Source organism: Saccostrea echinata, unplaced genomic scaffold (genome assembly GCF_033153115.1).
Source record: "Saccostrea echinata isolate AGI-Se365-2 ecotype Australia unplaced genomic scaffold, CSIRO_AGI_Sech_v1 ptg000030l, whole genome shotgun sequence".
NCBI classification, from domain to species: Eukaryota; Metazoa; Mollusca; class Bivalvia; order Ostreida; family Ostreidae; genus Saccostrea; species Saccostrea echinata.
The window spans coordinates 9083053-9096937 of NW_026889779.1; the positions used below are offsets into that span (position 1 = coordinate 9083053).

The 13885-nt window shown below is 35.6% G+C and overlaps 1 protein-coding gene across 1 annotated transcript; it reads right to left on the reverse strand.

The window, feature by feature from the left end:
- Positions 1-5083: 5083 nt before the first annotated feature.
- Positions 5084-11836, reverse strand: LOC133196040 (IgGFc-binding protein-like). The gene is made up of 5 exons (XM_061331991.1): positions 11783-11836; positions 8493-9808; positions 8197-8284; positions 8044-8094; positions 5084-5115 (listed from the first exon to the last, which is right to left on the reverse strand). Exons 1-5 carry the CDS (start codon positions 11832-11834, stop codon positions 5084-5086), a joined length of 1539 nt encoding a protein of 512 aa, XP_061187975.1. The 5' UTR covers positions 11835-11836.
- Between the last annotated feature and the right edge of the window lie 2049 nt (positions 11837-13885).

Below are 13885 nucleotides of genomic sequence, written 5' to 3' on the forward strand. Positions count from 1 at the left end.
TTTCACTGCACACAATACAGCAGCACTGTGTGCAACCAGCATGGAAAAATAGGGATTTATACTTAACAATACTTCATAAGGGAAAATTGTTCAATTTCTTCTAAAACTTTGTGAAACACTGTTGCCCCCGTGTGTCAACTTATAGCGAAGGTTAAACTTTCTCAGATGCAAATCAAATATATTGGTACCCAAAGTAAGGTCTTATCCCGAGGAATATTCCTGTGAAATATGAAGCCCTAGCAGCAACAATTGAAAAGATATGGAAAAGGTTAAAGTTTTTCAAAAGTATGTCAAACTCCAAGGTCAAAAGGTCAAATTTGTTGGTATCCAAAGGAAGGCCTTGTTACAAGGATTACATATGTGAAGTATGAAAGCCCTAGCACAAACAGCTCAAAAGTAATGGCCAAGGTTAAAGTTTTCAAAAAGTAGGTCAAACTACAAGGGCTGTAATTGTTGGTATCTAAAGGAAGGTCTTGTCACAAGTAATACACATGTTAAGAATGAAAGCCCTAGCACCAACTGTTCAAAAGAAGTGGCCAAGGTTAACATTTTAGAAAAGTAAGTCAAACTCCCAGGTCAAGGTCAAAGGGTCAAAGTTGTTGGTATCCAAAGGAAGATCCTGTCACAAGACATATGTGAAGTATGAAAGCCCTAGCACCAACCGTTTTAAAATTATGACCAAGGTTAAAGTTTTTTCAAAAGTAGGTCAAACTCCTAGGTCAAGGTTAAAGTTGTTGGTATCCAAAGGAAGGTCTTGTCACAAGGATTACAAATGTGAAGTATGAAAGCCCTAGCCGCAACTGTTCAAAAATTATGGCCAAGGTTAAAATTGGGTAAAATTTTGTAAAACTGGGTCAAACTCCAAGGTCAAGATCAAAAGGTCAAATATGATGGCACCCAAAGAAAGGTCTTGTCACAAGCAATACACATGTGAAGTATGAAAGCTATAGCTCTAACCAATCAAAAATTATAAGCATTGTTAAAGTTTTTGCGGACAAACAGATAAACAGAAAAACAGACAGACAGACGGACGGACAAGGCAAAAACTATATACCCCCGCAACAAAATATAGTTCCCGGCTTAATCCTATTTGTATGGAATTTAATCGCCGTTTTTTTTTCTTGAATATAGTTTAATTTGCATTGTAGAATCCAAATTTGATGTAAGAACTTAAATAAGAAATAAAGGTCCAGACAAAAAATTATTCTAAACCTCAGGATCGAACTTCCTTAAAAATGTATTTTGTTGATTATGCAGAGGTGTCAGCCATTTTTATGGAACTCTTCTGGTTTTATCCATCAAAATATGCATACATTTTTGCCCACTAACCCACTATTTTCTTTTCGCAATTTGATTCTGATTGTTTTCATAGAAAGAACTCTGGTTTTTCGCCTTATATTCAATGCCTTGTATCTCAAAAATACGCTCACTAACTCATTTTTACGTCGTATTTTCTTTCAAATCATGAATATCATGAATATTTTGGCAAGATTGTAAAGTTAAATAAGTTATCTCAGCAGAATACATCTTTTAAAAATCTATAAATCATACACAAAACAAACTTCATAGAATCGGTGCCTTGGGTGTATATGAATTTCGTGAACATTTATGCAATTTTTGTTATACGTGTAGATACATAGAGGATACTGAGTGATTTCATACTTGCTTTAAATATTCGCGAGGCTTCCCAAGCGGATATACATCAACGAGGTGGATGATGCAAATACATGGATATAAAATTAAAACAATAATAGATGTTCTTTTATCTTTACTTCATTAATCTTTGATAGATATAGAATAAGAAAACTTGGATACTTTTAAAAATAAGTGAGGCAAATCTTAGAATATTTATTTTTTACATACCTAATGACTGGACACTGTTATTTTCTTGGTATACAGACTAATGAATACTGATTATTCTGGATTTTCAGGAATTTCGATGAGCTTAGTATCTATTGGGTCCACGTAATTGATTAGTTCTATGCTTATTTTATTGTATCATGAAATGTGAAGATAAAGAAGTTAAAGAACAGTGATCATGTACAAAAGTCCCTATAAACAAAATATATTGCGAGCAGAGCCAAACAGACCTCTGAAAACAGGAATGGGATCAGGTGTCATGGAGGAGTAAGCATCTCATGTCGACCGGTCAAATCTGCCTTGTGCCTCTTGTAATGATCTGTTAAAAGGAAAAACCTGTACACGATTCAGTGTAAAAATAATGGCCTAACAATTTGTAAAAAAAAAAAAGGCTTTAATCAGTATTCGACCTAACGACAGATTGCATATGCAAACAAGGTCATTATATTTGCGGAATATTGACTTTATAAGAGATTGTTGATATCCTTGTATCATCAGCTTATTTGCCAATGGTCGGCTTCGTTTTAGAAAATGTTCATACGTAGAACATACCCTTGTGTTTCGAATCAGCTGGGAGACACAAACTCTATGTACAAGTGATAATGGTATATTGTTACGGGGGAAAAGATTGTTGACGTTAGAAATGCTGAAGTCACCAGTTGTCTTTCTATAGTAAAATATCCTAATATGAAGCAGATGTGTCAGACTCTGGTGTCTTTTATTTCGAGTTCACTGGGATATATAGAATCAATTTCGGAATGGAAATGAATATTGTTAATCGAAAAAACGATAAAAACGATATATCTAAATGTTGAATTGAAGTAAAAGAGAGAGACTTCTTTTCATGTAGAAGACTAGAATGAATTCTGCTTCATAAGAATACAAAAACAGGTCTGCTAACTTGTACCGATGACAATTTCAACAGATTATTTGAAGACCAGATCACAAAACTATATAGATATTGACAATGAGAAACTCAAGCATCTTTTCTATATCAACCTTGGAGTACCTGTTTCAGAATCAGAATGATTTTACATAATAAGTATAAGTTTGCAGATTACTAATGACAAAGTGTGCGAATTGAGTTCCATTTCTATGGAAGAAGCAGTTGTCTATGATGTCAAAAAGTCTGATCTGTGGAATGGTTGTATTAAGTATTGAAAAGTCATACATTTTGAAGCTATTGATTTTGGTGAAATTGTATGATTTCAAATTTTCTAAAAGTTTTTTGTTGTTTTTAAGTATTCACATTTGATTACGATAAGATAGAATTGAAAAAAGAGACTGAGTTTGCTTAGCAGAATTTTAAACATACAATGCATTCGGAGAATGATCTAGCAAAGTTATCCAAAAAAGTTAAATGACTCAATATTCTTACAGACTTTCCCCACAAACTAGACAGAAGTGTCCACTACTCACTCAGGGGCGCAACATTACAGTCCTTGTCTATCCTATCGTCAAGGTCATTGAAACAAAAGTTCTCAATGATATACTATATACAATATCATTATGTTCTTGTATCCATAAATTCAACTGGTTCTCAAGCGCAGAGAACCAACAATTTGATTGATTGTATGTTGTTTTACGTCCCATTCGAGAAGCTTTCACTCATATAGATGCGTCACCAAATACCGGGGAAGGGCTTCAAATTTAGACCTCTACTCAGGACCATTGAGCAGTGAGGTTCTCAGTTTTTGAGGTCTAATCCGAAGGATCCACAACTTTCACTTCAAAGTACCGAGCGCTTGGCGAAGGAACAGTTGCTACCTATTTTTTATCGACTTAAGTCAGTCGCAGCCGTGATTCGATCACACGACCTTCCGATCATGGAGTGGGCGTTCTACCGACTGAGCTACCGTGACGGTAACCAGCAATTTGAAAAAGAATGGGGAAGAGCCACCACAGTTAAAAGGGAAAAAAATCCGCCTGAAAAAAAAAACTCTGAAGCAGCAAAAAATCCCATACCTTTTTGTAGTGTTGTCAACGAGTACTCGGTTAACCGGTTAATCATCGGTTAGTAAAACTGCTACTCGGTTACTAGGATAAATCGTCCTCTTACATAGTAAATCAGTAGAAAAAATGTAATTTTTTGTTTATTCATGCCTCCCCCTTTTATTTACCATTTTATTAACCGTTAGATCAATTTAAAGTAAGACCTAATGTTTTACCAATATGATCCATTTGTTTTGATTAGTTTTTTTTCACACTTTTTATAATTGATGGCTTTGATTGTCAAGGGGTGTGTATACACGTTTTTGAAGACTTGCGTTAATTATAACCAAATCAAATAAACCTGTGTAATCTAGTCCGCATTACAACATGAAAGACGATACCGCCACGTGTATCAAAAGCATAGAAATATTTAAAAAGAATGGCTTATTTTAAATCCGTGAGGTGTTATTTATGTAAAATGGGATTAACATATATGCTAAACCACCGCAGACTGAAATTTAACTCTGAAACCCGCGATATGTAAAGGACATCCCGCAAAACAGACAACTTTTACAGTGTGTTTTGAGAACAAATTTATTAAGATAGTGTGTGTTTGTAATTATAAATAAAATTCACATGCCGTGCATTTCCGTTTTACAAATGATAAATATAGAAATTGTAATGACTATGATGGCATTACATATAGTGTATATTACAGTCACTAATGAGTGTATACAACGTGAACAAGGATATTTAGAGGTCTGAAGAAAAAAAAACATATGAGTATCCGGTTACTCGATCGGAAAAGTAAGCGACCAACAGGTTACTAAAAATCTTCCGATTTGACAACATTCTTTTTTTCACATTAGCAAATAATATGATGATCAAAGATCAAATCAATTGGAAATTGTTTAAAAAAGGAGCATGGTAAACATTTTTGGCCCGTAGAACACGGGACACTTTTTTTCTGAGTATGGTATTTTGCTATAGTAATTTTTCATTTAGATGCTCCCCCCCACTTTTTGTTGTTGTAATGTCAAGCACTGGCAAATTCCAGGATTTGAAAAAGAAATGTACTAAAAAAGTAAGACAAAGGTCCAATCCCAAGAAATAGGATTTTCGAGTTTGGACAGTTTACATTCCATTTTTCAGATTTTTTAAGAGGTTAACCTATAGTGCATATTAGGAATTTTAAAAGGTGTGAGTACTTTTTTATCTCACTTATTTCATTTACCGTTTCCTATAGCAGTCCCCCTCATCTACCTGGCCGTCACAATCGTTATCGATTTCATCACCCGGAGACATCATCTTCGCATGACAACCCTACAATAACAAAGGGTAAAATTAAACAAATCTTTTTTAAATATACATTCACTATAATACTCCTTCCAAAAGACAGCAATACAATGAGTCACAACGCTCACCTGAGTTACTTTGGCTCTGCTTTTCATGATTTGAACAATTTAGAATCTACACTACCCCAGGATGCTTCCATATATGTTTCAGCTTTTCTGGCCATTTGATTCTTGAGAAGAAGGCTTTTTCCTATATATTTCAATGTAAAACTCAGTTTAGAATTAAGACTACCCCAGGAAGCATTCCCCATATATTTCAATGTAAGATTTTGATTCCCTATTATGGCCCCACCCTACCCCAGGGGCCATGATTTGAACAATTTGGAATCTACACTTCCCCAGATATCTTCCACATAAGTTTCAGCTTTTCTGGCCCAGTGGATCTTGAGAAGATTTTCAAAGATTTTTCCTATATTTTTCAATGTAAAACTTTGATACCCTATTGAGGCCCACCCTATTCCGGGGGTATGATTTGAACAATTTAGAATCCACACTACCCCAGGATGCTTCCACATAAGTTTTAGCTTTTCTGACCCAGTGATTCTTCAGAAGAAGATTTCTTAATGATCCCACCCTATTTTTGTCTTTTCTTGATTATCTCCCCTTGTAAAAAGAATTGGCCCTTCATTTTAACAATTTAATCTTCCCTTTACCCAAAAATTCTTTGTACTAACTTTGGTTAAAATTTAACCCATTGGTTCTTGAGAAGAAGTTGAAAATGTGAAAAATTTAAGGACAGACGACGGACAACAGGTGATCAGAAAAGCTCACTTGAGCTTTCAGCTCAGGTGAGCTAAAAACACTGAGGATTTGATCTTCAAATTCACTTCACTGTCCAATGCTTCTCAAAATGATAAATCTTACATAATTACACATAAATAAATTTTCACGTCTTTTTTCCAGAACTACGCTGAAGTTTTGATTCTTATATTTGGAAACGCCGCGTGCACCCTATGTCAAATGTCTTGTAAACCTTGGAACTCATATCGTATCAAACAAGGTCGTAGGTGTCATCAGTGGTAACCAAAAAAAGGCTTTAAACAGGATTGTTGAAATCCTTGTAACATCAACTTATTTATAAGTAGCTTCCCTCTGTTTAAACATTAATCGTATTCAGAGCATGCCCTTGCGTATCGAATCAGTTGGGAGACATAAACATCATAGCCAGGTGATGTTGGAAAACTTGTACATAAATAAAAGGAAATTGACGATGGAAAACTGAAGTCATCTTGTTTGACATACAGTTTTGTAATTAGTTGTCCATTATCGTAAAACATCCACATATGAAACAGATATGACAGGCTCTATTTTCGACTTAACTGAGATATATCGACATATGAATTAAAGTAACTATTGTTAGTTAATTAAACGTCGCATTAATATCTAAATGTTGATTTGGAGGCCACAGCAAGAGTTTTCATGTCTGGTTTTTGGATAAAGTATGTTCATAGGAATATAAAAACAGGTCGGATAAAAAAAAACACATTTAGTGCTCATCGGATTTCCAAAAGATTGTTGGAAGACCTTGGCTCCAAAAACTACAAAGATATTGTCAATAAGAACTCCAGCATCTTTTTAATATCAACTTCAGCGCACTGTTATGTAGAATCAGAGTTATTTTAAACAAAGTAATTTTGTAGATGACCAATCACAAGATATGAAAATTTACGAGTTTCATTATATTGAGGAAGCTATTGGCTATGTTGTTAAAAAGCCTGGGGCCCGTTTTACAAAAGAACTTACGACTAAGATCAAAATTTTATTCTGTTTATACCTTTTTAATTTACATTGAATTGAAAATGGTTTTAATCTTTTTAAATGGAATGGAGAAAGATATTATTACGCTAGCAATTTTTAAACATAATTATTAATTTTGCAAAATTTTACAATTCAACTTAAGTTTTTGGTCTTAGTCGTAAGTTCTTTTGTAAAACGGGCCCCTGCTCTTAATTTATCGTGAGGAATGGTTGGATAAAGCGTAGAAAAAGTCATATGTTTTGATGCTATTTATGCTTGAAAAGTTTTGAAATTTCTTTTTCAAAAATTCTTTGTTTTTAGAATCCACATTTGAACTACACCACTTCGTGAAGATAGCTTATAGAACAATTATACGTCTGAGGTTTCTCCTTCACAACACTTCGTGAAGATAGCTTATAGAACAGTTATACGTCTGAAGTTTCTCCTGTACAGCACTTCGTGAAGATAGCTTATAGAACAATTATACGTCTGAAGTTTCTCCTTCACAGCACTTCGTGAAGATAGCTTATAGAACAATTATACGTCTGAGGTTTCTCCTTCACAGCACTTCGTGAAGATAGCTTATAGAACAATTATACGTCTGAAGTTTCTCCTTCACAGCACTTCGTGAAGATAGCTTATAGAACAATTATACGTCTGAAGTTTCTCCTTCACAGCACTTCGTGAAGATAGCTTATAGAACAATTATACGTCTGAAGTTTCTCCTTCACTGCAGTTAATATTTTGATGAAGAGTAAGGCTATAATCAAAATTTGATACAGTCGATTTAGATAGATATAAGTAAATCATCGTATTTATAAATGTGTTAAGAGCAGAAATTGAGTATTAAGTTTTTACTGGGATAGGAATAAAACTGTAGATGGAGGCGTGTTTCGAAAAAAAAAATTACAGCCGAATAGTCAAACGGACGACGGACACCTTACCAATTAATTAGCTTTTCTTGTCGTACACCCAGAGGTAAAAAATGGATTTTTTGTTTTATTGACATAAAAAAAAATCACTTTCGTCCAATAACCGCTGAAAAGAAAAGAAAATGAGAATTAATTCATTATTCATTTGAAAGACAAACTAATAAGAATAGTTTTTTTCTACCCAAAACAAATGAATAAATTGGTAAAGAGAAGCAAATGCGACTCACTCAAGGGCTCTCCACTGCAGTCCTCGTCTATCCTTCCATCTGCATCATCGTCTGAAACAAAATTAAAATATACTGTTTTAGTGTCCTGTGCTTTTTGCATTGAGGAAATCTACCCTGTTACTTAATAATGGTACATAATTGATTTTAACGAACCTTTTCCATTGCAGTCCTCCTCATCTACCTCACCGTCACAATCGTTATCGACTTCATCACCCGGAGACATCGCCTTCGCATGACAACCCTAGAATAACAAAATATATACTACTTCCAAATAAACAATGACGTACATAATAGTACTTCATTAATTCTTATTGCCATATCTAAAAAAAAATCCTCTTACAATGTTCCTATGTGTTTAATAAACTTGAATGACAATTGATCAAGGTTAATTTATTTTTCTTTGATTGTATATAGTATATGATTAAATGATTATTCCATAATTCACTCACAGAATTAACAGGTTTTGTTAGCAGACCAATAGGGAATCCATAAGACTCGAGGTTAGCTTTACCGAACACGATACCGCCAATTACTGTGTTCGGATTGCTGTGCGTGACGGTATGGGTACCAACTGATATGTTGACGTATCCCGCTGCTAGATTGGTGCCTGGGATGTGGACATACGTTTGATTTTGTGGCAGTGGTTTTCCGTCTAGAATCAGACCAGCGGTTTGACTGGAATCAACCACAAACATAAAAAAGTTTTGATACTCGCCTTTGGAGTATTGGGGTGTCGCAAAAGTGTAATCTGCAGCATACTGTTCAATGGGAGGAATTGTAATTAGGCACGGATCTGCTGCATCTGAAGGCAGATTGGAATGTTTTGCCTGTGTTGCCGAGAGCTGATACACAGCAATTGGATGATTAGATGTCACATGAGCGTACAACTTAGAGCTGTAATTCCTTTGCACATGTTGTCCAGCATGACTGAGAAAAAAATGGTCCGTAAAATTTTTACCATCAATGACTCCAGTTACTTTAACACTGGTGTGTCCTTGGCTGGCAACGAATCTGAAAATGTCACCTACATCTCTTTCAGGAATTGGCACTGTAGCAAAGTTTTTACCCCAGGCCTGGACAGGTAGTAACATTTCTGTCAGATGGTCACGTGAATTACCAGTGCTGCCAGCAATAGCCACAACAGCCTTCTTGTTACCACTTATGACACCCACAGCTTTGTTTGATATGATGTGAGTTCCTGTGAGGTCCCCAACGGAAGAGATTTCAAGGGTGCTGAAGCGGTTAAGGGTAACGTTTATCCACTGGTTTCTGTGGTAGACATGACCGTGGAAATTCACGCTAATGTTTGGATGATTAGCTAGCTTGATATGAACACGAGTGTGGTCATGGACACCGATCACTGCAAACACACAATAATAATAGGACGGGGAGTAGGAAATGGTGTAGTATTCTTTCCCCAGGACATCTGTAGGCAGTGCCAAGTAGGCATCGTCCGAGTAGACCTCTCTATTTACTCCATATACTACGATTTCTTCATCAGCCGAGATCAAAATTCCTTTGGTGCTTAGCTCGGTGTGATTCAATCGGAAGTCCTGATCGACGGCAACTCGGTGCACAACTCCGCGAGTTACAACAAACTGTTGATTTATATGTGGATTGCGAGATCGTGGTGACGTCACATTGACGTGTACAGGTTTATTGCTGGAAGTGGTAATGAAGATCTCGGGATTGATGTCTGTGTGCTGTAGAATCTTGTTATCCATAAACGTTATAATAAACTGTTTCCCTTTACTGTCCAGTGCTCCTAAAATGAGAAATCATACATGATTGTATACTTTAACAGTTATTTTCAAAATTGAGTAGGTATCAATTATGATTCTTGCAGTTGAAGAGCCCAGTTACATCCCATGACAAACATTCTGAACACTTTGCAAAGGCGACGACACATAATGGGAATTCTTATTCAGAAATATGAAGTCAGTATTTTTGATTCCTTTAAAATATTTTCAATGTTTTAGTAAATGCATCTTTAACGTTTGTTTTGGAATATAATACGAGAGAGAGATTGACTATGTGTGTGTTTCTTCTCAATCTGTCATTTGCTAGCATAACAATACCGCTTATGGTATGTTTTAGAAAGGATACAATGTAAATACAAACATTTTATATTATTAAAATCATTTTAGAGTGCTACAACTCACACGATGTGTGCAATAAAAATCGTATGGTGTTGTAATCACTTGCTATTTCAAGTACCTTCTTATACACACCTAACTTTCACTAGTCATGCAACCCTTAATTTAAAAAAAAACTACAATTAAGATTCCTATAATTAACTATAATCTATTACAGGAAAGAAATGTAAAAGTAATCAAATGTTAAACAAAGAAGTTGATGTTAATGAAACAAGGCTCGAAATGCATTTAACAGTAATTAACTGAACAAATCACCTAAGTCAAAAAAGTACGTGAACTGTCTTTAACAAGATTTGATTTGTTTTTTTTTTGTTTTGTTTTTTTTTTTTTTCAATTTTCTAAATCTTGTAAATGAATTATTTTTAAATCTTTGGATTAAAATAGATTTTTTCCCTTCAAAAAGAAGAAGGACAAAGTTAATGGAATTTTGTTGAAGCTTCCATTTCTTTAGATTCATCACTCATACAAATAAACGATATAGCAGGGTAAAAACACTACGAATTATCGGAATGGTTGAAAGCATGATTTGTATGGCAGGATTTTTTTTGAAGCGTTTGAGGATACCTAGACTAGAACTTTTTGGTAGTTCATTTTCTCTTAGAATGGACTTTGTCTGGCAGGGGTTTTGTGAAGCACCGCCAAATCCTATATTTATTGATTCTTTTGATAATTGATGAACGTTGTACAGTTTTAGCATCGAATATAACACTGTTTTGTTTTGTTTGTTTCTTTGTTTTGTTTAACGTCCATCTGGAGAATTTTTCACTCATATGGAGACGTCACCACTTGCCGGGGGAGAGCAGCAAATTTTGACTCGGCACTGAGGGCAATTGAGCAGTGAAGGATCTTTTTCGTGCCAGCACCTACTGCGACACGGGACTTCGATTTATACGGTCTCATCCGAAGGACCGCATATAACACTGTGAAGAAATATCTTATTTGGTTTAAATTTATTTGTTCAATGCTTATTTCATATCATTTCTGTTATAAGGATTATTAACTTGCATGAACAAATATAACCTTACATCAGATTCACTATTTAATAAGCATTCTGAGAGTATTGCATAAGCAATACTAGTCCCTTACCGGCAAGTGTAATCTGGCTCCCGTTAAAAATTGAAAATGCCATAATCTCGTCATAAATCAATGAAGCGGAACGAAATGCAAACTTGATCTGTAACTCATCAAGGTAAAGTAACACGCCAAAAATCAGCTCAATATCTGCAAGCGTTTAGAGAAAAATGCGGAAAACCAAGAGGGACAGACTGACAGAGGGACAGACAGACACACAGACGGACAGACTCAGAGGAAACTTATTGCCCCTCCGGTTTCACCGGTTGGTGACTAATAAAGCATCATTGTCGGATACCCACTGGTGATCTCGTCTTTTACTCATCACCCGTGGACAAACTGGCCGAAATATCGTCGTAAAATACGCTAATTATACGCTAATTTGTTGATTATAGTGGATATCTATATGATAAAACATTTGAAACACAATTTTGTACTTCGCTGTAAATGAGTGGTTAATTAATTGAATTTTCTCCTTCAGCTTTTGGCAAAACATATTTGATAGAGCTCACCTTTAACGAAGGGAAGCACCATCAGGGCAAAAATCCACAACTTGTTCGCCATAATTGTAGAGGTAGCAGTACAGATAAAGGTTGTCCATGTAAATCAAAATAGGCTATCTCGAAGATAAGGATCGTTAGTATGCAGATGACAAGTTTACTTTTAATGCAAATCGTTTATTTATTCATTTATTTACTTTTGGTTGCTCTTTTGGTGATCGAAACGATAAACAATGCAACAACTACATGTACAAGAAACTCTTTTAAAACAATTTATTTTTTATTAATTTTGAAAATTTCTACTGGGCAACTAATTTCATTATTGTTTTTTTTTACGTCATAAATGTAATACTGATTTGGTAAGTCAGATGCTTTGTGCAGCAAATGAGGGGTGAGGCAAGAAGAAGCATCTGAAAGATCCACCAGAATTGCAGCGATCAAAGCCTTTTTTCAATCTTCAGTCACTGTTACTAGAATTGATTTATAACTAACCTTAGTTTAATGAGCCGCCACAAATGGATTAAAATTATATTTTTCAATATAGATAACTACATTTTATTCTAATTACCTAAACATTTTGAAATGATAGGGAGGACACTTAAAGACCTGGAAATGCCCTTCACAGAATTACTGGTTAATTTTCTTGTAGATTTGTGTAACTTAAGCTTACTTGAGCTTATCAGGGAAGACGAGAGACAACTTTGTAATATTTTTGATGGTTTAACTATAACCAGTAAAATAAAAAAGAAATCAAAATTAAATCAATAAATAGTCAATTTAGCGCGGTGTTAGTTTCAGATAGAAATCAGCCACAATTAATTCATTCTTTCGGTGTTTTTAGCTCACTTGCTCTGAAAGCTCGTGAGCTTTTCTGATGACCTGGTGTCCGGCGACCGTCTGTCTGTCTGTCCGTCTGTCAGCTTTTAACATTTTCGACGTCTTTTCAAGAAGCGCTGGGCCAATCTTAGCCAAAATCTGCACAAAGCATCCTTGATGAAGGGGATTCTTAATTATTCAAAATAAAAGACCAAGTCCTATTCCAAGGGGAGTTAATCAAGAAAAGTCAAAGTCAAGTCTTCTAAAAAATGCTGGACTAGAAGAAATGAAACTTATTCGGAAGCCTTATGAGGTACTTTAGATTCTAAATTGTTCAAATCATGACCCCTGGGGGTAAGGTGGAGCCCCAATAGGGGATCAAAGTTTAAATATTTACATTGAAATACCTAGGAGAAAAATCTTTCAAAATTTTCTTATCAAGAACCATTGCAGAAGAAAAATGAATCTGGTGTGGAAAGTTTTCTGAGGTTATGAAGATTCTGAATTTTTCAGATCATAATCCCCTGGGGTATAGAGGGACCAAAATAGGGGATCCTAGTTTTACATTGAAAGACATGGGAAAAATTCTTTAAAAATCTTCTTCCCGAGAGCCACTTGGCCAGAAGAGATGAAACTTATGTAAAAGCTTCCCCAGGTAGTGTAGATTCTAAATTGTTCAAATCATGGCCCCCAGGGGAAGGATGGGGCCACAATAGGAATTCAGTTTTACATTGATTGATTGATTGTATATTGTTTTACGTCCCATTCGAGAATTTTTCACTCATATAGAGACGTCACCATATACCGGTGAAGGGCTTCAAATTTTGACCTTTACTCGGCACTCAGGGCCATTGAGCAGTGAGGGATCTTTATCGTGCCAACGCCTGCCGTGACACGGGGCCTCGGTTTTTAAGGTCTCATCCGAAGGACCCGCAACTTTCACTTCTGAGTGCCGAGCGCATGGCGAAGGAACAGTTGCTACCTATTTTTTATCGACTTAGGTCTGTCGCGGCCGAGATTCGAACTCACGACCTCCCGATCACGGAGCGAGCGCTCTACCGACTGAGCTACCGTGAACGGTAGTTTTACATTGATGTACATATTAAAAAAATCTTTAAAAATCTTCTTCTCAAGAACCACTGGGCCAGAAGAAATGAAACTTAGGAGAAAGCTTCCTGAGGTTGTGTAGATTCTAAATTGTTGAAATCATGGCCGCCAGGGGTAGGGTGGGGCCACAATAGGGAATCAAAGTTTTACATTGAAATACCTAGAAAAATTCTTTAAAAATCTTCTTTAGAA